Here is a 27,117-nt window from a genome sequence, read left to right on the forward strand (position 1 = left end):
CTGAAAAGAATGAAATTAATCCCCCATACACACGCTTTTGCTTCAAACTCTTTATTCCAAGATGATGTTTTTGTGATGCTTTGTGGCATGTGACAGAAATCCAGACTTAGGGCTTTAAGAGGTGTACTTCCCTTCATACGTTTATGGTCAGGATTCCACTGTCACAACCAGTGAGAGCTTGGGTGCTGTGGATGCTACAGCAGACAGCTTAGCGAGGACCAAGGAGGCGTACGAGGCTACCAGTCCTGAGCTCAGTGGGGACAGAAAGAGCACAGCATACCATGGAAGTATGTTTCTGACACTAGTATACACAGTTCTAGCAAGTTCTTTTCCCGTGAACTGCAGCGCTTGCTTGACATGGAAGCTCTGGGCATGCATGCCAGACCTAGAAAATGCTTGTGTGTGCCCGCGCTCAGCCTCTGCCCCAGGCATCAGCCTCTGCATACATCCTCTTGGCACACACATGAGAACTACTTCATTTGTGGAAATCAAGGCTGAGTTCCCAGAGCTGCAGCAGGACAAGGCCCTCACAGTCCTAAAGATAAGAAATTGGACCAGAGACAAATCATTAACAGAACTTTGAAGTAAAGAGAAAGGGTCTCTGAGCTGGAGAGAGGGACATGGCTTCCCAAGGGTCACAGTCCCAAGGACATCTCTGGAAGCAGCACCAGTTCTGAAGGGGGAACAGAAGACTGCTGTCCTCAGTCGGGGTCTGAGTCGGGTTCCGAGGAGAGCTGCCCCTCCATGGTCTCACAAATGGCATCCTGCAGGGATGTCAGCTGACCCCGGGGACTCATCCCCATGGGCTGGATGACTCTGTGCCTGTGAGGGAAAAGCATGGTGCGGCTGGGGAAGGGGCCTGACTGGGGCGGGGGGGGGGGGGGGCGGTGGCAGAAGTCCTGTTCAACCTCGACTACTTCCTTGTGCTCCACTAAGTTGTTCCTGTTTCCTGGGGAATCCCAACTGCTATCCGGTGGCTCTGGGACGTTGTGCAGACTCTTAATTTCTCTAGATCTCGATTTTCATCGTCTGCGCAACAAACATAATATCAATCTCAAGTCTAATCCCTTCCTGGGGCGTTTCCTTTGCCTCAAACCTTAGGAATGCAGCCTGGCCTAAGCCTGGCTCTGACCTCACCTCCTGGGGCCCACCAGACTGCACACAGGCCGGGGGTCCTGCCCTCCCTTCTCCCAGCCGTGGGCCCCTCCTCGCCACACCATGTACCTGGAGAGCTTGTCAAACATGTTCACCAGCTTCATGGCCTCATGCTCTTTCTGCTCCTCCGTCATGCCCTCCGTGGGGTTGGGCGGCTTCTCCTCCACCCTCCCGGTCACTGGGTTTATGCTGCTTCCCAGGGGAGGGGGTGTAGGGGATGCATCAGTGACTCTCTAGGACAGGAGGCCGCTGCACGCGGTGGGTAGAGTCCCACACGTCCTGCCTGGCCTGACAAGCCCACTCTCCGGGGGCGGGGCATGAAGCAGGGCAGCTGCAGGAGGCCTCCCTCCAGGAGCAGTGAACCAGCTCCTGCCACCTGGAACTCCTGGTCCCCCAACTGCCTGGCCCCCTTCAGTCCATGTTCTCAACAGAACACCCTGACATCAGCATGTATCGCTCACGGGACCAGTGCCCGACTCCCAAAGTCCTACCCGTCTGTCGTCCTGTGTCCCACCCACCCCGAGGGTCCATATGGGTGTGAGACCAGGGACCAGGCTGAGTGAGGGAGCTGAGGGTGTAGGGGCACACACCTGGCCTTGGCTTCCTTGTACTCATCGGTGTCTGTGTCCTCGTCCTCTGAATACTGGCCCTCAGGCCGGCCCCCCGCCATGAGGCCCCTGGCAGCCAGGAGGCCGGCGGCATTCCCGTAGCCCGTGTACTTGATGAATCGGGGCACTGAGGGGCAGGGCAGAGGTCAGTGTGCGAAGGTGGCTGGGAGGGACAGGCGTGGGGCTGGATCCCAGCACTCACCATTCTCAGAGCACAGGACAAAAAGGAACTCAGCGGCCACTCTCTTCACATCAGTGTCCAGGTGTGTCATGAGGCGAACGAGCTTGTTCCTCAACAACTCCCCAACCTCGGGCCGGGTCCTCACGTCCCGCAGTGGGGGCAGCACCTGGGGAGGCAGCCGTCCCTCAGCCTGGGCCCGAAGTGGCTGGGGTCTGTGACCAGGGCCCTACCCCAGCCCCTCTGCCCCATACCTGGGACTTCAGGAACTTCCTGGCAGGGCGGTGCATGCGGGCACACTCTGTCAGCACGCTCAGCACGGGGGCCACGCTCTCTTTCAGCCTGTGCGTCTGCAGAAGAGCCTCTGTCACCAGGGCTGTGCCTCCACCTGACCTGAGATTGGGGGTGGGGTGGAGGGCGGCCTACACACACACACACCAGATGGTCCTGGTAGGAGGCTCTCAGGAAGAAGCCTTGCCACAGTCAGTCAGCTGAGGGGCCAAGAGTGGGCAGTGGGTGTCTGTGTGAGCTTCAAGAGGGCCGCAGAAGGAACTTAACTTAGGAGGGTTCGCATGTGCTCTGCGACGTGGGGCAAATAACTCATCTACTCTGACTTCCTCACGTATATACCAAAGTCGTGGAGAAAATACAGGGTGTTCGTAGCCATTAGCACACCAAGAGTACGTGACCTGTCCTCCAAAAATAGTGGCCAAAACACAAGAAAAATCCCTACTCTGTGGGCTTCATGGACCCAGACAGCAAAGAACTCCTTTTCCTCCCTGGCCTCCCCCCACTTACCTCCCAGGACCCCAACCCTAGCAGCAGTAGTGGTAAGGACAGACAATCACAGATATGATGTCCAACGCAGGAGACCCAGCTCCCAGCATACGTGAGCAATGTGGATTCCCAAGGGGTCCACCTAATCTCACTCCACCCCGATCTGCAGCCTGCGTAACGTCTGCGAGCTCCCAGAGGAGCCGTTAGAGGGCTGGCCCGCCAATGTCCTGTGTGCAGGCACAGGAATCAGGTAGCCTCTGGCTCAAGATGACTGTGGGTCCCCTCAGGGATGCCAAGAGACAACTGATGCTCGTTCCCAAGCGCTGTGTGTACACAGCAACACTGAGAGTCTAAAGACACAAGCACGGACTCAAGACAGATCCCCAAAGAGCTCTGAAAAGTCAGTTCTTTGTTTGACTTTGAAAACGCCTTATGGTAACCAGCAAAACTAAAACCTTCAAGTGTGTGTGTGAGAGGATCCACATGTTTCTCAGGGAGGAATCTGGTTTTCTGTAAGCTGGACCACAGAGCAGCTGGAGAAATCGCCCGAATCACACTTCCAGGCTGATGTCCACTTACCAGTGTGGACTGTAAAAAAGCAGTGCCCACGGCTGCTTGGGAAAGTCAGAGCCACCGAGGAGCCCACACGTCAGGTCCCTCTGCCCACCTGGTGCAGACGCTTCTCCAGGAAGCTGAGAAGGACATGAATCACATCCATGTTTGCTCCAAGGAACTCCAAGGAGCCTTTGCGTGGCTCCAGGGTAAGGAGGACGTCCAGACACTTGAGGGGCAAGTTTCCCAGGAGGTTCACAGTGTGGCTGCGAATAGATGGGGAGGAGGGCTTGATAAGTCGGATCCCCTAACATAGGTACAACCCTTGGTGTCCCCCGCAGAGGCCACACATGACACGGACTAGGGTCTGGGGGCTTGACGACAGGAACCAGAGGCCAGAGCTGAGGGTGGGACCGACCTTGGAGGTGTTTCCACTTAATGGGGTGAGTTCCTAAGGACGGGGGCACTGTCTGCAGATGCCCTCCCTGCCAGGCTCTGTCTGGGTTGAACCACCACAATCTCTGGAAAACCAGAACGTGCCCAGGCACAGGTCACTGAGACAGAGATGAGTAAGCACATCACCCTGTAAACACCACATTGTTCGTTACTACCCCAGTTGGAGAGACATTCCCATTCTCAGATCCATACCTCTTGTCCTAGCCACGTACTGACGTACTATAGAAACACACTGACGTCCAGTCCCACCTAGATAAGTGAGGACTCTCTAGGGTGGGGCCCAGCCCACACCCAGGGCTGGGAACCACTCTCCAGACAACTGAGCACACTTCCCTTCCACCTAACAGGCCCCACCCTCACCCGTGGAACTCCTCTGTGCGGTCTCCAGCAGCAGCAACCATCACACAGTGCCGCAGGATGGTCCCCAGGTGCCGATAAAGGGAAGCATCTTCCTGACCAAAAAGAAAGGGATCCCTGTGAGAGGAAGCCCCACTCCGGGATCATGTGCACGGACCACGCATCTCCTCCACTGCCTCCACACCTAGCCCCTTGGCCTCTCCTACATACCTTCGAGAGCATTTCCTTGACCAAGAACGTCACCAGGTCCTCTTGGGATGAAGTCACAGTGTCCTCTAGCCCCATGCTCACGGCCTCCCCATGCACCAAACAGTCCTCCCGCCAGGCTGCAAGAGCCAGATACGGCCTCCACCTCTCTTAGAAACATTCTTTGAGGCTCCCTGCCCAAAATGTGCATCTCCTCGCCTCCTCCTGATAGGCTGAGAGCTCTGCCTGTCCTCTCCCCATCTCATACCCAGAAACTTGCAGCTACCCTACAGGCAGACAGATGCAGGAAACATCCACACCATTAAGCCCTACCCGTGGGCTCAGGTCGGTCCTCACCTCGTCCACCTCTCTCTTGATGGAATCGAAGGTGATGTTGAAGAGCACTTTGAGGATCTCCATGGCCCGCTCAGTCTCCTGGGGAGGAAGGAGCTCAGGCGGGTTCTCTTCGGGGGTCATTCCCAGTGTCAGCTCCAGCGCATCAGTCAGCAGGTGCACTCCCCGCAATTCCTGAAACAGCTGCTGGCGCACGTCGGTGCGAAGTGCCGTTAGCAAGAAGAGGAGGCGCAAATCAAAGAACTGGATGTCGTGTGGGAAGCTGCTCTTGTGATATAGCCCCACGCGCTCTGCGAGCCTCACCACCAGGCGGGCCTCTGCTGCCAGGACCTGTGCCACCGGGCTGCTGAGCACGAGGTTGCAAAGGCACTTAAGGGACTCGAGTACAACGTCCATGTCCAGAGGCTCCGGGGCCGACTGCTCGAAGGCGATGCCAGCATAGCGGGCAAGTGCCTGCAGGCTCTGGCGGCCGGTGAAAGGGTCCAGGCAGCTCCGGTCCCTGGACAGGATGCGGATGCTTTGCAGCCAGGTGACGCGGCGGGAGGGTGGCAAGCCCTGCTCCAGGACCGAGACCAGCAGCTCCGCCAGTCTCTGTGGGCAGGGAGAAGAGCGGCTCCACCAGGCCCCCTTGCCCGGGGCCACCCATGCCTGCCCCTTTACCCCTCGGTCAGCACCCACCTTCCTGTCCTCCTGTTGGGCATCATCAAACGTGAAGCTCTGGGAGTTCTGCAGAGAGACCCAGAGGCTCAGGGGGCTCCGTGGGTGGGGTCCCGAGTCCACAGGCCCCCTCTGAGCAGATGGCGCTCCACCCCCGCCCCTGAGTGTGTGCACGCAGACTCTCTCCCCCGAGCAACGCCTCACGGACTCGGCGCCCCTCGCGCTGCGCTCGCACCGCCCGCAGGCCCCTTGCCGCACACACCATCTCAGGACCGGCCACAACGCGCGCCCCACCCTGCCCCACCTCTTCCGTGCATGTACCACGTTCACGGCTCTCGCTCACCTCTCGGTTGTACGTGCGCAGAGCCTCCATAATCACGTCCTCCTCTCCCGCCTCCACAGCATCCGCAACCACCCGGGGCTCCATGACGCCCCCGGGCTCCCGCGCCGAGCAGGCGGGAGGGGCTTCGCTTCCCGGCTCCGGGCGGAGTCCAGCCGCTCCGCCCTGCGTCGGCGCGCGGGGGAAGCCGGGACTGGGTGCGCCGCGCCGCGCCGCTGGGCGGGGGCGGGGCCGGGGTTGGCGCCGGGGAAGCCGGGACTGTGAGCGCCGCGCCGCGGGGCGGGGCCAGGGCTGCGCGCGGCGGAGGCGGGGACTGTGTGCGCCGCGCCGCGGGGCGGGGCCAGGGCCGCCGGCTCCTTAAGGTGGCCAGACCTGGGTCGGCTGACTGGAACTTGAAGGTTTTGCTCGGGAGTCGGCGGGGATTTCAAAGATCCCACTAGGTGATTGTTCGACCTCGGGGTCGAGTCGCCTCCGAACCTAATAGGGACCTCTGCTTCTTGGGCTGGAAACCCCAGCAGGCGAGGGCCTTAGCCCACCCCACCAAGTCTCCCACCCACGCCCCTCTTGATGCACAGAACAAGCGGAAGTCGAGGGGAAAGCCGAGGTGGAAAGGACTTTGCAGCCCCGGGACTACTTGGTGTGTTCAACAGGGGTTTGAGTACCTACTGAATGCTAGGTCCCTGCTTCCGTAGAGCTTGTGTTCCAAAAGTGAAGACAAGGAAAAACGGACAAATAAGACGGCTTGAGGCAGTCATAGCGCTGTGATTAGAAAAGGGGCCTGGTGGGCTGCAGAGGGATCTGAGGACGTGCCATTTTTGCTGAGACTGGACGGTCAAAAGGAACCTGGGGGAAGGTCGTTCAAAGCAAAAGGAGCGGCCAGTGCAAAGATGGGAACGGCCGCGGTGGGAGAAAACAGACATCCTCGGAGCTTAAAGAAAGGGGAGAGTGGGGAGGGGTCAGGATGAAGTCAAAGCCTGATCGTGTGTGACCCAGATGCAGAGTGGCCTGGACTGTTTCCCCGTCTGAAAGGCAGAGGTGATGCACGTTCCCGTTTCAGTGTGCTGTCGGGAGGACTAAACGACACGCAGCAAGTGCTCCAGTACGCTGGCTTGGTATCCACTGTGCATCAAGCCTTCGTTGAACGTCCCCTCCCATTCCCAGAGCCCAAATGCAACGGCAAGAAGCACTGGCTCCTACTGTCCCTGCCACCCCCACACTCCCGCCCCTCGTTCTGGCCACGTTTTCCTTCAGAATGCTTCACCCCTGCATCTTCTGCAGCGCTCGCCCGTTCCGGGCGCTGGTCTCCACCTCGTCCCACAGCAGTAACGGGGGCCTACATTCGCACCGCAGCCTGGCGGGGTGGAGGGCCCGTCGCGCCCCCTTCCAGCCTCTCTCGCGGGAGGAAGCGCCTGGGAGCCCTCCCCAGGTAGGACCTGACCCCGCCTTCGGCGCGATTGGCCGCTAGAAGTGTCTGTCCTTGCGGTCATTGGCAGGGAAAGCCCTAACGGCCCGCCCCCTCCCCCGTCCGGACGTGAAACGGACCTTGGCCGGAAGTCGGCGGGCCCGAGCGGAAGAGGCGGGGTCGGGGGGGGTCTTCCTTGCGACTGCGCCACGTCCGCCGAGGCTGCGGCCGCGCGGCTGACGGAGGCCGGGGCCGGGGTCGGGGCCGGGCGCGATGGCGGACTGGGCTCGGGGTGAGCGCGAGGGAGCGAGCCGGGTGGCGGCGCGGCCGGCCGTCACCGACGGGGCTGCCCGCAGGAGACGCTGCCGACGGGCGAAGCCGGGCTGCCCGCGCCGGGGAGGGGTCGCGGGGGCCCTCCGAGGTCGTTCTGCCTGGGGCCTCCGGCCGGTTCACAGGTCCCGGAAGCTAGCGCTGGGGGAAGGGGCCTTACGTCCTCTGAGAGCCCCTGTTCTCACCCGGGAAGCGGGATGCTGATGCCGGTGTCGCTGGGCTCTTGTGACTTAAGGAATGAACGAACGTGAAGTGGTTGGTAGGATGTTAACATCCCTTCCTTTGGGGTGTGTGCACATCAGTGATTCGTAGGGCTGTGCCCCGGTTGGATCCGTCCCGTTGAGGCGTCCGGCCCGCGGCAGATTTGCACTCCGGAACTTGGGGGGGAGGTGTTTCTGACCCACCTGATGTCACAGAGATTCGGAATCACCTGGCCTGGTGCTAGTCACGTGTCAGTTCTCAGCATGGATCGTGCTCTGGGGTAGCCTGTGCGTTCTGGCTGGGGTCTGTTCACAGGGCAAGTGCTCACACAGGCTGGCTGTCATGTGTGAAGTCCATGCAGCTGACCTTGGCTTAGGGTCGGACCTGCTTAACGGACGTGAGCCCAGTTCCCCGAGACTTCCAGCTTGTCCGGAAAGAATTGGAGTGAGAGCCTTGAGGCCACAAACGGCTGATGTGCAGGGATCAAGGGCAGTGCTCACAGGTAGATGCGCCCCCTCAGACTCTCCCTTCTCACAGCCCAGAGCCCCGCCGCTGTGGAGGAGATTCTAGACCGGGAGAATAAGCGGATGGCCGACAGCTTGGCTTCCAAGGTCACCAGGCTCAAATCGGTCAGTGGTGGTCCTCCCTTCATCTCTACCTGGCACTCTGGAGTGGGGGCCAGAGGGAGGTTAGAGGCTGGGAAGGGTGTCAGGTTGTTCCCATCTTCCTTGTCTCATCCATGGCAGCACTCATCTGCGTGAGGCCCAGGTGACACCTGGATCTCCTGATCTCTGCTGGTGGCACTATGCCTGGCAGAGTTGTTGGCAGGGTCTGCTGGTCTCCTGGGGGGTCAAGTGCCATCCACTGTGTCCTCCCTGGCTTGACCTTGCCCCTTCTGTGTCCTGACCAGCTGGCCCTGGACATCGACAGGGACGCAGAAGACCAGAACCGCTACCTGGACAGCATGGTAAGGGTCTGCAGTATGCGCGGGCATCGCGGTCAGCTCTGCCCCACACTGTTGTGCCCCCAGTGTTGCTTGTGGCGCCTGCGTGGCAGTCGTGGAGGTGCTGCCCCTGTGTGACCTTGCTGGGATTCCTCCCTCAGGACTCGGATTTCACAAGCATGACAGGCCTGCTCACGGGGAGCGTGAAGCGCTTTTCCACAATGGCACGGTCTGGGCGAGACAACCGGAAGCTTCTCTGTGGTATGGCCGTGGGCCTGATCGTGGCCTTTTTCATTCTCTCCTATCTCCTGTCAAGGGCAAGGACTTGAGCCACTAGGAGCTGACTTCTGTGGGTGCCTGGGGCAACCTGGGTCTTCCCCTGCCTGGTGTCCTAGGCTCCAGAGGACCTACCTGCAAAATACTCCTTTGAAATGATGATCGTGGCTTAGGGATTTTCTTCCTGTCTGATGCGTTCATGGCTGCCTCTGATCGAGTGAGCTCATATTGGCTGGTCCCATGTGTGTAAGGGTCTCTTTCCCTTGAGGGAAACCAAGGCCCAGGCCCCTGTGCTACTCTGGGTACTAAAGGCTCTGGCAGAGCCAGGTGTGAGCAGAGCCTCTGGAAATCCTGGACATGGCTACCTGTGGCCCGCAGCCCTTCCCTTGTCCCTTGGGGCTCTGACGTCTTAAGGCTCTGCCCTATCCGTGTCTCTGGGTAAGGCCACATCTGATGCCTGAGGTGCCTGGAGCTGACACCGGAAGGGGGTTTGGCTGTGAAGTTGGAGCACCATCTCCTCAGCTCAGAGATTGCAGCTACCCTTGGCTAGGGCTGCTGAGTATGGGCAGATCAGCCTCGCCTGCCCTCCAGACCCTCGGGGAAGGGCAGGGTATTGTGGATGAAGAAGTAAGTGGACCACAGCCTTGGCTGGAGCCATTGGGCCCTGATCCTTTTGGATCTCCCAGTCTTGTATCCAGGAGCAGAAACTCCCATTTTCTCAGGATTCAAGATCGAGCCAACACCAAAGATGTGTTTCTGGGGGACCAGACCTCTAGAAGCAGTTCCATCTGGCGTTTCAGAGTCAGGCAGAATGTGTGTTGGGGAGGCGCCTTCTGTGGTTTGAGACAGGAGGCTTCCCTACAAGGACTCTCCTCGTGGGACCGTGGGTCACTTCTTGAGGGTCACCAGGCAGCTTCTGCTCCACCACGTGAGGCCCTTCAGCAGTGAGCTCCCTCACTAAGGGCACTCTCAGTCGTCCCCTCAACCCCAGCCTCTGCGGGCTGCCCTCCATGCCCGCCTCTCCCTGGGCCCTCACTGCCCACTTGGCCAGCCCCATGTTCACACAAACCAAAGCACAGGCCCACCTGAGCCAGTGGCTTCTCACCCCATGGTGAGGTGTCGGCACCCTCATTGTGCATAAATACGTGTAAGAAACAGTTCATCATCTGTGTCCTTCCCTACCCTTGTTCCTGTCTTCTGCCAGTGCAGTCACTCGCGCTTACCCCCAGAGGACTGTCGGCTCTGCCCCACACCGTGTGCTGTGCAGGCCCCTGGTGTGACTCTCACACGCTGACCGCACCTCTGCTCCGGTCTCTGACTCTGGCCACCTCACCTTCAGCACTGCTGCTGCTCCCTATTCTCCCTTCTGTGTCCCTTGTCTGTCCAGCAGGCCCGGCCCCTCCTCACATTGTCACCATAGTACTCTTCTCGCATTGGACCTGCTGGGTTGCTCAGCCTCCTGGAGGAGGGGGACCCTACCTTCCTACTTCTGAGTGCTATGTTCTGACTTGCCCCTATCCCTCCAGAGGCTAGTTTTTCATCCAGGGAGATCAGCTTACCTGCCTCCCTGTCTGTGGGGCTTTGGTATTTCCCCTGACTCCTTGACATTCCTTTTCAGGCCCCCATGGTCCTGCCTCCCTCCCCAGTCCCCACGCACTGTGGCTTTGAGTTAGCCATCTCATGTTAAATCTTATGATGGGGGGGCATGTCCACTGGTCACCAAGCTTACTAGACCTGTGTAGTGTCTCCGTCTGGTGGCATATTGCAGATGGACCCATACCCTGCATCCTGCCTGGGCCTATGGTGCTGACCTCTTCCTGAGAACATGGCTCAGTTGTGGGAGCCGCACCACACTACAGATTCGATGCAGGCTGGTTTAGATTTTGTGTTTCGGGTAGTCTTGATGAGTGCTTTCTGCTGTCCCCCTGAGACCTCAAGCTGCAATGGTCTCTCCTAAAGCCCCCATCTCTGCCTCCCCGCCTCCACTTCCATAGCTCTTTGTGGCCCTTCCAGCTATTTTGGGGTCTGGGTTTTAGTTCCTTTCTGGTTTACCATTTTGTTTCTCATTGCACTGGGATGGATTCCATGATGGGGGCATGTCAGCTCTGCTGCCGACCTGTCAGAGCCTTTGCCCTCCTCCTGCCTCGCCTCGGGCGCTCAGCACCTACCCCTGGCGTAAGTGCGGTTTGCTGACGTTGGTCCCTGAAACCACCAAAACGAAAAGGACCTGCGGACCCGACCTGTGCCAAGTGAGGACATTCTGCCAAGCTTTATCCCACAATTCAAGAACAAGGCATTTAGCAATAAAGATTTGGAATAAACAGCTTCATGACGAAGTGAACAATCTTTGGTGTCCTCATTTTCTTGGGTGCCTGAGGGTTTCATCTGGAGCTGACCCTGGTCCACAGACTGGCCGTGGATGCTGGTGGTCTGGACCCTACCTCCTTCCCTCTCTGGTTCTGTCATGTCCCTGCACCTTTCCTCACTTCTTCCTCCTACGCCCAGCGGGAGGTTTCTGTCAAGTTTCTATAACCACCGCTAAGGGTTAAATGAATAGACGTGAGGTACTCGGAACACAGCCTCGTGGTCCCAGCTGAGTGAGGGTCAGCGGCCATAGTATACTTCGTACTGCTACAGCTGGTGGGCTCACAGGGATGACCCTCGGGGCCACCCACCCGGCGGGCTTCACAGCAGCCTTTCCCCAGGGCTGCGGTGAAATCCACACTCCACTCTTCAAGGCCTGGCCTTGGACTCCAGGCAGCCTCTGGAAATGCCTGTCTTTGGCCTTACTCAGGTGCCCCCTTCCTGGCCCACGTCCTTGTGCTTCCTGTGTTGCCTTTGCTGTTAACAGATCACCTTAAAAAACTTAGTCACAATTAGAATAATTTATGTCTTATGGTTAGTGTGGTTGGAATTCCAGACCAGCATGGTGTGCTTCCTGCCTGGATGCTGATGTGGCCTCACCAAGTGTTGAGCTCACACCACGGTGGCTGGTGTTGGAGTGAGGAAAGGGAGGGGGTTGCCTAGCTCCACAAAGGAGCTGTTTCCTTTGTATGTTGCATGGCCTGGCCTCAGAGGTCATGCAGTATCACGTTACTGAGGGTGGTCACAGGTTCTAGTCCAGATTGAAGGGGAGGGGCACAGACCTCATGGGGGAGAGCCGGTCATAAAGGGACAAGACCATGGGGAAGGGACGGATGCTGGTGTGACCATCCTTGGAGTGTACAATGAAATGTGACGTGCAGGGCCCAAGGCGGAATTAGGAGGGCGGGTGTGGCAGGGTGTCCAAGGATCCCAAGCCCCCTCTCTGCTCAGACCCCAGGCCCTGGAAGCCAGGATAGGACCCAGCCACCTAGGCAGGAGCCCCTTTCTGGGAAAGCTTGATTCTACTGCCAAGACAAACTCATTACTAATGCAATCTGTGATTTATTAAATATCTGGGCACAGCAGGAAATGAGATTAGCAAATGGGAAAGCATCATAGAAAAAATAACTGGTCACAACTGTCCAAACAAGTATGCTCTGCCCTGCAGGGCCAGGCTGGCCACAAGCCCAGCTGGTGGAGGAGGTGTCCTGAGCCCACGACCCAGGGCATCTGTGGTGGGAGCATGATGTGCAGAGGCTCTGGGGTAGGGTGGGGGCCAGGGCTATTCTACATCCACCACCAGGGGTGTCATGTAGTCGGAATGTTTGACGCCAAAGGTGACGACGGGGGCACAGGGCTTGGTCACTGTCACCTGGGAGAGGAGAGGCTGTGAGAAGAGCTGGTACCCCCGCCCCGCCTGACGGGCTCTGCCCTCCCGGGGGCCAGAGCTGCTGACAGTGGCTTCCCTGTGCCTCCTGCACCTGGGCCAGGCTGACGGCAGCAAGACCACACTGCCAGGTTAAACACAGAGGCCGTTGTGTGGTGAGTGCTCTGCACACTAACTGTCACTGGTTTCTGGGGAGGCAGACCCTGCCAGCTGGGGAAATGGATGTGCCACGAATGCCTAGCATGCTAGGGGTGCATGGCCACTGTGACCCTCACGGGCCCTTCCCCACCACACCCACTCTGGGCTTGCTCCCTAGCTACTCCTCTGGCCTGTGCCCGCTCCCCCCCCCACCGGCTCTGCCCCTGCCAACCCCACTCCCCCGGGTTGTGCCGCCAATAACTCAACCACTCTGGCCTGTGGTCCCTGCTCCCGAGGCTGTGCCCCCCCCCCACTCTGGGTGGTGCCCCTGCTACCCCTCCCCACTGGGTCATGACCACCCCCACCTCCTCTGGGCCATGTCACCCCCATCCCCACTCCCTCCTCACTGTAACCCCCCACCCCTCACCCCACCCCTCTGGGCCCTGCTCTTCCTAGACCTTCTCAGGACTGTGGGCTCCTGGTCCTGGCTTGAGGGTCTTGTCCCCTGGGGGCTCCACCCGGGCTGCCATGGTGTACTGTGGAGCCTTGAACTTTGTCACCTGCACATCCGTCTGGCGATAGGCTGCAGGACCTGGGGTCTAGGAGGCAAAAGAGGCTCAGACAACCTCAGCTGACAGGGCATGTGGCTCCAAAGGATAGGGGGCCAGCATCGGGCAATGGGTTTCAAGCTTGAGCCACTGTGTGTCTGTGTGTCAGTGGTCCCTTTTGTCCCCAGACAATAGTCGCACCGTGGGGATGACCTTCTCTGTGCGGGACATTGCCCTTCTACAGAAGCCTTGCTCTGGCAATGACACCCAGTGTGTGCCAGTCCCAGGCTTGTCCCTTTGGTGTGTGCTAGAGAGGCCCCTTTCCAGCTGGGACTCTGTCCTGCGGGACTTGATGGCGGTGAGATGGGCAGGCAAGGTCAGCAGTGCTGTGACGCCACCTTGGCATTCTCCCCAGGGTCCTCAAGCTCCCAGGCATGTGTTCACCTCAGGGCCTTTGCACCGGCTATTTCTGCAGCTGGAACGCTCCTCCCCCAAATATCTCACAGCTTTTCTTCTTCTTGCCATCTTCCTGTAGGCCACCCTGTCAAAGGCTGCTCCTTGCCCTCCCCGCAGCCTTCTGTAAAGCCCCTTCCCTGCTCAACCCTCCTCATCACTGTTGCTGTCTGCATCTTTGTCCATTGTCTGCCCCTCCTCACCCCTAGACTGTAACCTTGTGTGTGTGTTGGGGGGGGCAGGGTGGTGCCAGGCATGTGGCAGGCACCCAGAGGATGAAGAACTGACAGGCTTCAGTCTGGTGGCACCGGGGTCTGGGGGAAGGGGCCAGATGGGCCACCTCTGGGGGATGAACAGTGCTGCGCCCTGTCAGGGGGACCCTTGCCTTGTGCAGGTCGTCACTGAAGCTGCCCAGCTTGCTGCGACCCTTGATGGAGAAGGAGGGCTGGGAGGCCTTGCCGACAGTGTGGGGCCCCATTACCACAGGTAACATGTAGGCGGCAGGGCCTGCGGGGTGCATGGGCATTGAGTCTCAGGCTGGACAGAATCCTGCATCCAGAGTCTCAGATGGCTCCTTCCCTGGGGCTTTCCACTTCCAGGAGAGCAGCCATCAGGTTGCCCTGTCTCCCCCACCTTCCCCACCACCCATGTCATGATCCCCAGCCCGGTCGGATGTTGGCTGTCAGGGCTGCTGCATACCTGGGGTGCTGTCCACTCGAAAGGTCTTGGTCCGGGCAGAAATGGAGTGGCTGGGTGCTGAGTCAAACACGTATTTGGTAGATTTCTCTGGGAAGTAGTCACCTGGCTCGGGAAAGGAGTGGAGGGTGTGCTGGGAGGGAAAGGACCATGCAGACAGGCTGCTGGCCCTGCTCAGGGGGTCAACTGCAGGTGCAGGGCTTCTAGACCCCAATACAGACGGTGACTGAGATTGGTCGGGGGTACTGCAGGAATCGGGGGACAGGTGCAGCTCTGGAGGAGGAAGGGCCAGGCTCTGATGTAGGCCTGGTGCAGGGACTCAGGCCAAGAAAAGTTCAGGTCAGAGTTGGGCCTGAGGGTCTCCAAGGCTGCTTTGCACCCGATGGCACCCCTTGTGAGGAAAATGAAGGGTTAGGAGGCCCAGGACGCCTGTGTTCCCTCACACCCTCACCTTGACAGGACACGCAGTAACCATCAGCAGGGTTGGGCAGGGCTGCGGGTGGGCCAGAGTCACTTACCAGGGCCAGGGGTCATGATGGTCTTGGTGCGATAGCGCCCCAGGATGGAGTAGGCGGGGCCGAGGTCCTTGCCAGTCCTCAGTATCTTGGGGTTCACGCTGTAGCGGGGCCCTGGGGAGCAGTTCTCTGCCAGGAGCATGGGGGCCCCCCGGAAACTGTAGGCTGGTGCACGCAGCTTGGTGGGTGTGTGCTTCACAAAGCCTGTGGGGCAGAGCCTCTGAGCAGCCTGGAGCCAGACACCACCCTTCTCCCCACCGTATTGTCCCCAGAGGGGTTCATGGGCTGGGAGTCAGGGATGAGCCCTCAGCCTCCCCAGCCCTATCCCACACACCCGCCCCTCAGACCCCCTCCTAGACCGTCCCTAGACTCTCCCCAGGCCTGCCCTAGCCTCATTCCAGGCACTCCCCCAGATCCCCCCAAATCCTCCCCAGACCCATCCCAGGCCCCTCAGGGCCAGCCCATGTACCCCCAGACCCTCTTCAGGCCTCCTCAGTGCCCGCCCCAGGCCTCCCACCCCCCAAACCTTCCTTAGACCCACCCCAGACCTGCCCCATGCCCTCCCCAGACCCCCATCAGACCCTCTCCAGGCCCTCCCCAGGCTCAGACCAGGCCCCCTCCCCAACCCTCCCCAGGCCCATCCCAAGCCCGCCTCAGACCTGGCTCCTGTCCCCACCCCAGTCCCATTCCAGGCTCCCAGGCACTTACCCGTGGTGGGTGGAATCAGGTACTTGGGTCCCGGGCTGCTGTAGAGGGCCATGATGGGCCCCCGGGGGCGATGGGGCCTCCAGGTGCCCACCCATACTTCCTCTGCCATGGCTGGCTCTGTCCATGGGACGGGAGGTTGACCAGGGGCTGGGAAGACCCAACTCCTCACCCCGTCCCTGCTTTGTCCCCACTGATGGGCAGAACTTCAGGCCACAGTCTCCTCAGTGAGCTCTTGAGCTGGGGCCCAGACTTACCGAACTTCTGCTTGGAGTAGTGGGCTTGCTCTGCCCTCACCAACCCTAAGAGGAGGAGCTCCAGACACTCGTGTGCATGCCCAGAAGGGCTGTCTCTTCCAGCCCTCACAGACCACCCCTCCCTGGCTCTAAGCGGGTTCTGGGCAGGTTTCTCCTACTCAGAGGACCCTAGGCACTACTGGGCAAGGAGCGATGGGCAAAGGTGGGAAACTTCTTGGCTGAGACTGTGCCACGGGGTGGGGGGCAGGCCGTTCCAGAGGGGCCCTCACCTCTTTGGTCCGGGAGCTGCGCTCAGAGCAACCTATGGACCAAGCCTCCTCAGAGGTGGTCCCGTTGCTCCGGCCTCAGTGCCAGGGAGTTCCCGGAAAAGGGGCATGGAGAGGTAAGCCTCTCCTCTCCCCAGGGGGCTTGGAGAATTGGGGAGGGGCCCTAGCCCCCAAGCTCTAGAATGTGGCTCTGTGGGACAGCAGGTTCTAGATCACTATCTGTGTGAGGGAGACAATGGCCTCTGCCCAGGGAACCCCCACCCTCACCACGCATGGTTCAGGTTGGGACTTTGCTCTGCTCCTCATTGCAATGGGTGGGGCAGGGGCTCGGAGGGCAGGAAAAGGGACAGCAAGGTTCTGTACTGGACAGGGAGGCCATGGGGCCCAGAACTGGAGTGGCGGGGGACCGAAAGTTGTGAGGGGCAGAGAAGAACCTAGTCAGCCCTGCCCCCAGTGAAGACCACTGACCCCGGGGAACTGAAACACAGGAAGGCTCCAGCAGTTGGGATCCTGGGATCCAAGGTGAGGGTTGGGGAGTGGGGGTGGGGAGCTGATGCTCTCCCGTGGAACCTTTCTCAGACCCTGCTCTCCCTCCTGGGCCGCTGCTGGCTGTGTGCACCCCTCGGAGCATGGGTGTCCTCAAGAGCAGGTGCACTTTCTTCTTGACTCTGTCGAGGTTCCTCTTGGGGCTACGGCTCAGGTCTGCATTTCTTCCAGGTAGACTCTTTACTTGGGTGATTTTGGGGAGATTGCTTTCAACCCCTGGACCTGTGCCATTGTGTATATTTATTATCTCGGAATGACAGCCTTCAGAGGCAGAGCGCCCCCAGCCTGACCTCCCTGTCTTGGCCATGTCCTCTGCCTGGGGCACTTTGTCCCTGCCTGCTCTGAGTCACTGCTCCTGCACCCCACCACTGCCTCTGCAGGCCTTCCTGTGTCCACCCACCTGCCTGTCTATCTGACTTGCTCTGTCCACATGGGTATCTGGTGGGTCTGCCCTCTGTGTGGGGCTACTTCTTTTTTTTTTTTTTTAAGATTTTATTTATTTATTTGACAGAGAGAGACACAGTGAGAGCAGGAACACAAGCAGGGGGAGTGGGAGAGGGAGAAGCAGGCTCCCCACCGAGCAGGGAGCCCAATGCAGGGCTCGATCCCAGGACCTGGAATCATGACCCGAGCCGAAGGCAGACGCTTAACGACTGAGCCACCCAGGCGCCCCTGTGTGGGGCTACTTCTATGTGCATGCTCTGTGGATGTGACCCTGTGTATGTGAATCTCCATGTGCGTGTAGTTGTGCCCTGAGTGTGGGGAGAGACAGGAGCCAGAACCTGAGCTGCAGGAGGCTTTATTGATTGAACAGTTTTAGGGTACATTCACACACGGGGAAGTGGTAATGGGGTGGCGTGGCCATGGCTGCTTGTGTAGCTGGTCCTGTGGCTGCTTGGAGCCCTGACTGGGGTCTGCTAAGCATCATCTTCGCTGCCCAGCACTTGCACCTGGAAGGCAGACAGGTGTGGGCCAAGAGGGGTCCTATCCTTGGTGACCAATAACTAGAAAACCCCATCTCCATTGGGCAGACAGAGCCAGGCCGGCCCCTGGGGGACAGTAGGCTCTAGCACATTTTGGCCAGTCCTCTCCTAGCAGCTGGGGAAGTGGTGTGTGCACCTGTGTGGATGTGTGTGTGCACTTGTATGCAGGTGTTCCTATGCATGTATGTATGTGTAGGGGAGGCTAAGGGTGCTCTGTGGGGAGTGAAGTCTGGGATATCTACTTCTGCTGACTGCGGCATGTCAGCTGTCTGTAAGGGTGGTAGGCTGCATTGGGGGATAATCAGGAGCCATGGCATTTGGTGGAGGGCCAGTAGGGCAGAGCCGTGGGTCCTGCTGGGGCTGCAGGCATTTAGGGAATTGGGTGCCCCCACCCCCCAGCCACGGTACCAGCAGCTTGACCAGCTCCGCCTTGTGCATGGGCTGTAGGTCATCTATGCAGGACTTGAGCTCAGTCAGTGCTGCCTTGGCATCTGCATTGACGTTGTACTTGCCCAGGGGCCCCTCGTATAGCTCCTCTGGGGACCCCACCAGCAGCGTTTGCAGGAATTCCATGAAAAACTCACCGCTGTCCTCCCCGGTGGCCAGCCCTGTATGGTGGGAGCGGGATGACACCAGGACAGGAGGATTGCATTCCAGCCCATGACCCCAGACTTCCCAGCACTCCAGCCTCAGCATCCAGACCTTCTGCACCAACTCCCATCTCACCTGCCCTGCGGTGTGCCTGCACGATGATTACCCTGCCTCTCCTCCCCCAGATCTTCCTCCCTACCTGCCCACAGACCCCTCCTGTCACCCCTAACCCCCCTCCCTCCCTCCACTCTGGGTTCCCCGGCATCTCCAGGGAAGGAGTCAGACCCCTAAAGAAGCTGGAATTTCCCCTCCATGCGAGGCTGGCTGACATGGGGCTTGGAGGGTTGGGCTCAGGCTGGGCTGGGTTGGTGACGTCGGGCTTGGTGACGCTAGGGCTGGGGCAGAGGTTGGAGCTGGGCTGGGTGTGGGTGGGGCTGCGTGGGGACTGGACTGGGGTCAGCGGGGGCATCAGGGTCGTTGTCCACATCTGTGTTCTGTGGTGGAGTCCCGCCGGGCACCTACACAGGCTGCTGCCCATCACTGTGAGGGGCCTAGTGCCTGGGTTTTCAGCTCCCCAGGTCCCCATCCATCCCCCAAACAGGGACCCTGCTGAAAGAAGCACACAGACTCACCGCAGGAGCAGAGCAGGGTGAGGGCCACCAGCAGGAGGGTGCTGCTCCCCTTCATGGCAGACAGCGGAGGTCCCTCAGGAGCTGCCTCTGCAGGCTTTATGCCTCACAGGTGGCACCTGGCCTGGGGGTGGGGCCAACCTGCCAGTCAAGACCTTGGCAGTGAAAGTGTAGGTTGGGCCGTGGGGGTTGGGGGGTGAGGGGTGTGTCTTCACCCCTGGCTCCCCTGGGTGTCAAGCAGCAACAGGCTTGGGGCGCTGTGTGAGGGGTGGTCTGCACGTGGTTTTGGGTTGAGTGGATGTGGGAGAGGGTGAGATGTGAGGGCAATGGGGAATAACAGTGGGGGCCAGGATGCCACAGGCCTCTGGCCATGCCTGCTTTGTGGCTGAGAGTGGTAGGCTCTGGGGTTGGGCTCAGGCCTTTCTTTTGTGGGGGGATCCCCCCTCTGCTCAACAGGCCTGAGGGTCTCCACTGGGGCAGGTGTGGGGGCTTCCTGGGCCTGTGGATCTGGGTAGTAGGAGATGGGCCCAGTGCTGCAGGAGGTGGGTCTCAGAGAGACTGAGGGGCCAGGAGCCAGGTCACCCCTGGGGCCTGGTGGGATTGTCCCACCACTGCAGGAAGCGAGGAGGGGCCACAGTCTGAGACACAGCTTCCTTCTGCGGCAAGGCCGGCCCCGAGAAGTCTAGGATCTGGGGGAGATGTTCGAATGGAGATAGGGGGCTGAGACACCTGGGTCCCCAACCAGACCTGCCCAGGAGCAGCCATTCCTGTGTCGGACCTGGGCCCTCTCCTGTCCGCTGCTGCCATCTGGTGGCTGATGGTGTCCTCAGGGTGCTCGTGAGGACCCAGGAGTTTTAGCCCTTGGCCAGCCCTAGGGGGCTCCTCATGCAGCATTTGGGGACGGTTTCCACCTTCCCCAAACTGCTCTGGCTTGATTACTATGGTGTCTTTGTCACCCTTTGTCACCCTGTCCCTCACTCGTCTTTAGCTGGCCCTGAGGGTGTCACAGACAGGAGACCCTTGTCCTGTTCTCAACCACTCAGGTGCCTGTTTACAATGAGTATTCTGCAATTCTCTTTGCTAACATGCAGTAAGATCCAGAGAGGTATATCCTGCTCATACACAGAATTCCAAGAATACAGGACAGAGAATGTGTACCAAGATCACCTGTAACACAGCAATGTGGCTGCATCAGGGAGACTACTTGAGGCCATGTGGAGCCCCTGTCCCCAAAGGCCCCAGGGATCATGGATTCTGAGATGGCCACAGCCTCCACCTTTGCTTGATGCACCCATCACCTTCCTTTTTTAACTAGATTATTGAAGTGCGGTCAACACAAAATGTTACATCAGCTTCAGGAGTACAACTTAGTGACGCCACGATTCTGTACCGTACTCAGCGCTCCCCACGAGAAGTGTAGCAACCATCTGTCCCCGTACAAAGTTACTGCCCCATCACTGACTCATTCCCTATGCTGTCCCCGTCACCATCCTTCACCCATCGGTCTCTGGCTGCCTGTTGCATCACCTGGGCAGATGTCTACAAATGCCAGCCCCGGGCTTCGGCATAGCTCAGAAGCAGTGTTCCCGGGGGTACAGCCTGGAAACCGTTCGTCTGAATCACTCCCGATGATTCCGACAGTCAGGGCTGGCCCTACTGGAGACCAGCCTGCCCAGCTCTTCTTCTTCTTCTTCTCCATTTTCCTACCGTTTCTCCAGATTGCTGTCGCTACTGGAGGTGGACTGGGTGCCCCCTTGGCTGCGTTTGGGTTGTGGCTTTTCTTCTTCTCCAAACCGCAGCCCCTGGAAGCGCAAGCATCCTCCAACCACCTCACAGTTGAGGAGGACGTGAACGGAGGAGTCAGTCCTCCTCTGCTGCCGACTCCGGTTACCAGTTGTGGTGACTTTGCTTGCACATACCTAATCCACCTAAGGTTCTGACCCCTCCCCTGGCCACCTGACCTTCACCTGCTGCAGTCAGCCACTGCCAGGGCCGCGGTCCCAGTCTCCACAGCACCAGTGGCAGCACTTCCCCGTTTCTAGTTCAGGTGAGCCTCCCGATGACCACGTCCTCTGGTGCCCAGCAGGTATTCAGGGAGCACCTTGGCTGACTGCCACAGTCCACATGCACTTCCCGGCCCTGGCTTTACTGCACCATCGTGACAAGGCACCCCTCCCTTGCTCACAGCCGCGCTTCCCGCGCCCTGCCCCTACCCCCAGCACTGGGTGACCCCTGCCCACCCCCTCTCTTCTTCCACCTGCTACCTCAGCAGATCTCACGTCCAGAACTCACCTTGGGTGTGTCCTTAGTGCTGCTTATGGCTTCCAGGTCTCCAGGGTGGGTGTCCTCATGTCCTTTGAGATGGCTACTTGTCACACTGCCAGTCTTGGCTTACCCTCTGGGCCTTGGCTCTTACTTCACCGAGAAACTGAAAGAAATCAGAAGACAAACTACACGCAGTCGCAACACTACATCCACCGGTGTGCCTTTCCTCACAGGCATATATTTGTGTGTCCTCCTGTTGTGTGAGAGGACCTGTCTGCACACACACACACCAACGGCACGTGTGCCTTCTCCCCAAGGAGGTGTTCGCTGCCTCTTTCTGCAACATCGGGGTGGTATCTCTACTGCTGTAACACGACCCGACTTCAAGCAAAATACAACCACACACAAGTGCCCCTTGACACTGGTGATGGAGGCCTGCCCTTGGCTCTCCAGACTCTCAAGACACCACTGTGTCTTCCTGGGTGCCCCGGGAGGCTCCTGGCCTTCTGTTTTATGGTTGGGTTTGGCTAACAATGAGGGACCAATACGTTCAGCATCCATTAACTTTAGAGGGATGGATCTTTATTTGATGGAAAATTATATTCAAAACATTCTACCAAAAAAAGCCCACATTCTATTGATTCACAAGGTGTTTGGTTACAATTTTCACAGATGTGCAGATACTAAGATAATATTTGTTAATTGTGGAATTCATGATCACAATTCGCAGAGCCTCTGTTCTAGTTTTTGAATATTTATTTGTGCCCTATGGTCTTCTGTGTCCTAATGAAGAAAAGTGGTATTCTGTTCTTGCACAGAAATATTAAGCTCATTAGATATTGAAGATGTCAGACTGTCTGATTCATGGTGTTAATGAGCTGGGGCCACCATGGCTTTGCTTCTTGCAGAGACACTAGGAGCTCATCTATAGTGAAATATCCTCAGCTGGACTCCTCCCCTTGATAACCACCGTATCTAAAAATCCATCAGCATTTGCTTATGAGAGCTTCATTATGATACACAATAAAGAGAATAATTCTAAGTTTAACCCATCAGTTGTTACACAAGCCACAATTTTACCGCCTCTCTAAGCACACTGCTTGGGTCAGCTGACGTTTTTCAGGAAAGCCACAGTCACTAAATAAAGCAGGGCTTTGACTGAGGTCCTGGGGCTAGCTCATCACTCTGGGAGGCTGCTCCAGAGCCCTATTCTCACTGTGGCTGTGCCATCAGGACACACAACACAAAACTCAGTCTCCAAACTAAACTGGTTGGCAACGTAGCTGTGCATGGTTTCACATGATTCAGAGCTAACAGTTTTGTTGGCAATGAAGCTAAAAAGAAATTTCTAAGTTTGCATCATCCTTATATTCAAATCACACATATGCATGTCATCCATAACTGGATTCATCAGGTTTTGATGAAAAATACTCTGGTAGTTTCACTTGTTCTGATTTGGGCTTCTATTTCATTTACCAGCTCCTTGATATGTTGAGCGGTGGTGTCTTTGGAAAGTTGTACCAAACAAAGCTCTCTGCTTCAGACACACCCAATATTTTCAAGGAACGACTTTCGTGCTTCCAGTCCGTGAGTACAGCAGCAATTGTAAGTACTTGTTTGGTCTTAGCAACCACAAGTGCCACTTTGTCGAAAGCCTGCAAAGTGTTTAAGTTTATATACGTGAAATATTGAAAATCTGGTTCTGTCAGCTTCTAAGCTCAATGCCCTTTCTTTCAAGCAATTTATTTGGTTTTGCACTTATGATGTTTTATATGTAAATGCCCCTCTGATAGTCTCAACACCTCACCAGCTAGTCTATCACTGCAGATAGCACACAGAAGTTTTAGCCTTTCACCATTAACTAAAAGGGAACCAAGGAAACAAGAGAGTATACTTCCAAGTTCTAGGAACATGAACTCTGTCTTCATTTCCTTGTCATCATGGTGTCATCATGGCCCCATTCAGAAGAGCAGCACCTCTTCTTAACAATGGCAATCTTAGGGAAGAATGCTTCCTAAGTCAGTGTTAAACTATGAATTAAAAAACCACCTGGGTGGCTCATTTGGTTAAGCGTCTGCCTTTGGCTTGGCTTGGGTCATGATCCCAGTCTCCTGGGATCGAGCCCCATGTCAGGCTCCCTGCTCTGCGGGGAGTCTGCTTCTTCCTCTCACTCTCCTCTGTGTTCTTTCTCTCTGTCTCTCAAATAAATAAATAACATCTTAAAAAAAAAAACAGAGTAGATTAGGGTTAGGGTCAGGCTTAGGAATTAGGGTTAGGATTTGTGTTCATGGGGGTGCTGAATGTATGCCTTGGCTAAGGCTTTCATTCAAAATCCTCCTGCTCTAGTTCCATTCTGGTCTTCCAAGTGGCAGGATTTCCTTCCGTGTTGCTGGCTGAGTCTTCTGGTGTTGGTCAGGTGTCCCAAACTCTCTGTTTTTCAGACCTAGGCTTTGGGCAAGGGTAGTGTCAGAGCCATGACTAAGGTTAGGGTTAGGACCCTGGAGCTTGGAGGGTCCAGTCTGCCAACAGGGTGGAAATCTCTTTGGAGGACAGAATTGAAGGCGAGGGTAAGATTGAGGGTCAGGCTTAGGGTTTGTGTTCAGGTGGGTGCTGAATGTGTGGGTCGCTTTAGGTTTTTATTCAGAATCCTCCTGCACTAGCCCCATTCCTGTCTTCCAAATGGCAGGATTTCCTTCTGTGTCACTGACTGAGTGTTCTGGTGTTGGTCAGATGTCCTGAATCCCTTGTTTTTCAGACCTAGCTTTTGGCCCTGGGTGGTGCTAAAGCCATGACTAGGGTTAGGGGTAGGGCCCAGGAGTTTGGAGGCTCCTATTTGTCGGCAATGTGGAGACCTCCCCGGAGAGCTGAGTTGTGGGGGAGGGTTAGGGTGAGGGTCGGGCTTAGGGTTTGTGTTCATGGGAGTGCTGAATGTGTAGGTTGGCTTAGTTTTTCATTCAGAATCCCCCTGCTTAATCCCCATTCTGGTCTTCCAAATGGCAGGATATCCTCTGTTGCTGTTTGAGTGTTGGTCAAGTGTCCCAAATCCGTTGTTTTTCAGACATATTGTTTGGGCCTGCCTAGTGCCAGAGCCATGACTAGGGTTAGGGTTAGGGCCCAGGAACTGGTAAGATTGTTTATCCTGGCATTGTGGAGACCTCCCTGGAGGGCTGAATTGAGGGCAAGGGTTAGGGTGAGGGTCAAGCTTCGGGTTTCCGTTCAGTGTGTGGCTGAGTGTGTGGTTGGCTTAAGTTTTTATTCGGAATCCTTTTGCTCTAGCCCTATTCCTATCTTCCAAATATCAGGATTTCCTTCTATGTCACTGACGGAGTCTTCTGGTGTTGGCCAGCTGTCCCAAATCCCTTGTTTTTCAGACCTAGGCTTTGGGCCTGGGTAGTATCAGAACGATGACTAAGGTTAGGGTTAGGGCCCAGGAGCTTTGTGGCTGTTATCTGCTGGCAGTGGGGAGACCTTCCCAGAGGACTGATTTGGGGGAAGGGTTATGGTGAGGGTGAGGGTTAAGGTTTGTGTTCAGGGGGGTGCTGAATTTGTGTGTTAGGGTTAGGGGTCCAGGTGCCGAGAGCTGGGAGCGTAGGGACGTGAGGGCCTGGGGCGGTGGGGCAGGGGTGTGTGTGGAGGGGCCGGGGACCTGGGGTCCACGCTGGAGGCAGTGGGGACAGGGCCCAGAAGGGCCAGGTGCAGGGGGTGGGGACGGTGGCTTGGGTCAGTGGGCATGCAGAGTCATGGCCCTTCTGTGCTCTTAGAACCGGGCGGCCTGAGGCAGAGTGGGCAAGGGGGACAAGCCGGTGACATACGAGGAGGCGCACGCACCACACTACCTCGCCCACTGCAAGGGCTGGCTGTCGCTGCACACAGTGAGGGGCCGCAGTGTTGGGGGATGAAGTTCTCAGTCATGGCTGTCACACAAATACCAGATAAACGCGTGCGGAGGCTTGATTCAACTCCTCGTCATTCAGAGGTTTTCATTCTCAGATTTCGTATTCCCGAATCACTGTGGGACGTGGGCAGAGCAGGCACCCTGCACACACCTTCCCTGCTGAGGGCACTGCCTTCTTGTTTCCGCTCATGCTGTAAACAAGTGTTCTTTTCGAGCTCCATTAGTGCCCCATGTTTACAGTTTTGTGCTTTTTGTCGGTGACTTTGCTGCCTTAAAATAGCCCTAATGCTGAAGTGTGAAGCACAAGAAGGGTGTGATGTACACTGGGGAGAAAATATGTATGTTAGGTAAGTTTCCTTCAGGCACGAGTTATGATGCTGTTAGCAGAGAGTTCAGTGTTAATCGGTCATGTGTATTAAACAAGGGGTCTTTAAGCAGAAACACACACGAAACAAGGTTATATATTGATGTGTCTTAAAGGGCATGCAGAAACTGAACCCCTTATATGCCCTAGGAGCAAAGGTTCAGTGTTCCCTAACTCATTGCTCATGGTGACTTTATAGAACATAACTACTGGGAACTAATGAGAATCAGCTGTGTTTTGTTCAGTATGAGGTTTCTCAAATTGGGTGTTTTGAGATCCATCTGTCTAGAGAACTTAAAATACAGATTCCTGTCCCCCGCCCTTTTCAGGTTCTGGTTCAAGGTCTGGGGCTGGATGTGGAGACTCTTCAGGCACACTGTTGGAGGTGTAGGAGTTTCAGGATCTACACTGAGAATCCACTGGTTGAGGCCATGGCCCTGGATGGTGAGAGAGCTCATGTCCGCAGTCTCAGAAGTAGCTGGTGACCTCATCTCTCTGGGCCAAGGGATGGTCAGTGCTTCTGTAAATGTCCAGAAAGAGTGGGGAAAGGCTAGACAGCAAAGGATCATCTGAGTTTTGTGCCCTGCGAAGGCCTCAGTCTTCCCTTTTGTATAACTGATAATACCTGCTTCATAGGATTTGTTTGTGAACGTCATGAAATAATGTAATTTGAACTTTAAAGTGTTATTCCTTTTATTCCACTTGTAGAAGAAGAGAGAAGAAGCCAGGGTGGGGGTGGAATTGAGTGCCCAGTGCTCTTGGATGTTACCTCTGGAGTTTCTGCTGGGTCTTCGAGGTGCCCTGCTCCTTTCAGGTAACCTGGATGGGGAGAACCATGCTGCAGAGTGAACAGTGGAGGATGTTTTCCTCTGAAAGTTCATGCTGGGCATTCCCAGGGTGTCTGGTCGACCAGCTCATCCTAAAGCGCTGGGCTAACCAGTTGGAGATCTGTGCCCTGGTCCTGAGGCAGCTGCCTGCACACAAGTTCTACTTCCTGGTGGGCTACAGTGAGACTCTGCTGTCCCACTTTTACAAATGTCCCGTCCGTCTGCACCTCCAGAGTGTGCCCTCCAAGGTCGTATATAAGTACATCTAAGGCAGTCCCCTTTTCTGCATCAGGCTCTAGCCTGTGAAGGACAGAACCATATGGGAAAGGAGTGAAGTAGAAATGGGGAAATACATCCCTCACTGTCTCGAGGGTTCCTTTTCAAAGGGCTGTTGAATAAATAGACCTTCCATCTTGTCTTGCCTCTTGGTTTGTCTTTCCTCCTTAGAGGAGAGAACTAGACTAGGGTTTCTTCGAAGATGTTCCAAGGCTCCCCAACAGGCTGCCAGGTGTTTGAGGCTTGGGTAATAGCTACAGTGCAATGAGTCTCTTGTCACTTTACCAGGAACTTTACCTGGAGTTCTTTGTTTTCTCTCTTGTCACTGTACCAGGAACTTTACCCAGAGTTCTTTGTTTTTTTCTCATTAATGTTTTTAAAATTTGAAACAATATGGACATGTGTGAAGTCAACCATGAAAGTTTCTTGTAATTCTTCCACAGAGAGAACTACTATGAACAGTTTATTTCCAGATGTACTTTCCCCCTCCAGAAATACCTTAAGGGATACTCCCTGCTTATTAAACAAGCTTTAAATTGAGCACCTACTCTGTGCCACAGATTCTTCTGAGTGCTTGGAATTCATCAATGTACAAAACATTCTCTTCCAAGATCCCTGCCTTTGTGACACTTGAATCCCC

At 56.7% G+C, this 27,117-nt stretch overlaps 5 protein-coding genes across 10 annotated transcripts; 2 read left to right on the plus strand and 3 right to left on the minus strand.

The window, feature by feature from the left end:
- Positions 1-18: 18 nt before the first annotated feature.
- On the minus strand, positions 19-5,841 carry RIC8A (RIC8 guanine nucleotide exchange factor A). 4 transcript variants are annotated; one of them, XM_027579222.1, is made up of 10 exons: positions 5,624-5,841; positions 5,302-5,349; positions 4,627-5,214; positions 4,087-4,178; positions 3,386-3,536; positions 2,196-2,291; positions 1,966-2,110; positions 1,746-1,890; positions 1,225-1,344; positions 19-822 (listed from the first exon to the last, which is right to left on the minus strand). In XM_027579222.1, exons 1-10 carry the CDS (start codon positions 5,705-5,707, stop codon positions 702-704), a joined length of 1,590 nt encoding a protein of 529 aa, XP_027435023.1. In that variant the 5' UTR covers positions 5,708-5,841; the 3' UTR covers positions 19-701. The 4 variants fall into 4 exon arrangements, with proteins under 4 accessions (XP_027435023.1, XP_027435026.1, XP_027435025.1 ...); XM_027579225.1 differs by having other exon boundaries at positions 4,627-5,122; positions 5,624-5,763; XM_027579223.1 differs by lacking the exon at positions 19-822 and adding an exon at positions 909-1,029.
- Positions 5,842-6,762: 921 nt separating this feature from the next.
- LOC113914391 lies at positions 6,763-27,017 on the plus strand. Its single transcript, XM_027579542.1, has 5 exons — positions 6,763-7,046; positions 22,595-22,720; positions 25,704-25,818; positions 26,083-26,188; positions 26,921-27,017. The coding sequence occupies exons 1-5, from the start codon at positions 6,789-6,791 to the stop codon at positions 27,015-27,017; spliced, it is 702 nt and encodes a 233-aa protein (XP_027435343.1). The 5' UTR covers positions 6,763-6,788.
- On the plus strand, positions 7,177-11,113 carry BET1L (Bet1 golgi vesicular membrane trafficking protein like). 2 transcript variants are annotated; one of them, XM_027579229.1, is made up of 4 exons: positions 7,177-7,314; positions 8,091-8,182; positions 8,464-8,520; positions 8,658-11,093. In XM_027579229.1, the coding sequence occupies exons 1-4, from the start codon at positions 7,296-7,298 to the stop codon at positions 8,823-8,825; spliced, it is 336 nt and encodes a 111-aa protein (XP_027435030.1). In that variant the 5' UTR covers positions 7,177-7,295; the 3' UTR covers positions 8,826-11,093. The 2 variants fall into 2 exon arrangements, with proteins under 2 accessions (XP_027435030.1, XP_027435029.1); XM_027579228.1 differs by lacking the exon at positions 7,177-7,314 and adding an exon at positions 7,321-7,611 and having other exon boundaries at positions 8,658-11,113.
- Positions 12,197-16,239, minus strand: ODF3 (outer dense fiber of sperm tails 3). Of its 2 annotated transcripts, XM_027579227.1 has the most exons (8): positions 16,105-16,224; positions 15,836-15,880; positions 15,582-15,698; positions 14,877-15,077; positions 14,362-14,463; positions 14,048-14,169; positions 13,120-13,260; positions 12,197-12,508 (listed from the first exon to the last, which is right to left on the minus strand). In XM_027579227.1, exons 3-8 carry the CDS (start codon positions 15,688-15,690, stop codon positions 12,419-12,421), a joined length of 765 nt encoding a protein of 254 aa, XP_027435028.1. In that variant the 5' UTR covers positions 15,691-15,698; positions 15,836-15,880; positions 16,105-16,224; the 3' UTR covers positions 12,197-12,418. The 2 variants fall into 2 exon arrangements, with proteins under 2 accessions (XP_027435028.1, XP_027435027.1); XM_027579226.1 differs by lacking the exon at positions 15,836-15,880 and having other exon boundaries at positions 16,105-16,239.
- Positions 17,431-21,266, minus strand: SCGB1C1 (secretoglobin family 1C member 1). Its single transcript, XM_027579231.1, has 4 exons — positions 21,143-21,266; positions 18,854-18,991; positions 18,039-18,238; positions 17,431-17,597 (listed from the first exon to the last, which is right to left on the minus strand). The coding sequence occupies exons 2-4, from the start codon at positions 18,906-18,908 to the stop codon at positions 17,565-17,567; spliced, it is 288 nt and encodes a 95-aa protein (XP_027435032.1). The 5' UTR covers positions 18,909-18,991; positions 21,143-21,266; the 3' UTR covers positions 17,431-17,564.
- Positions 27,018-27,117: the final 100 nt, after the last annotated feature.

This window comes from Zalophus californianus, chromosome 11 (genome assembly GCF_009762305.2).
Source record: "Zalophus californianus isolate mZalCal1 chromosome 11, mZalCal1.pri.v2, whole genome shotgun sequence".
In the NCBI taxonomy this organism is placed as follows: Eukaryota; Metazoa; Chordata; class Mammalia; order Carnivora; family Otariidae; genus Zalophus; species Zalophus californianus.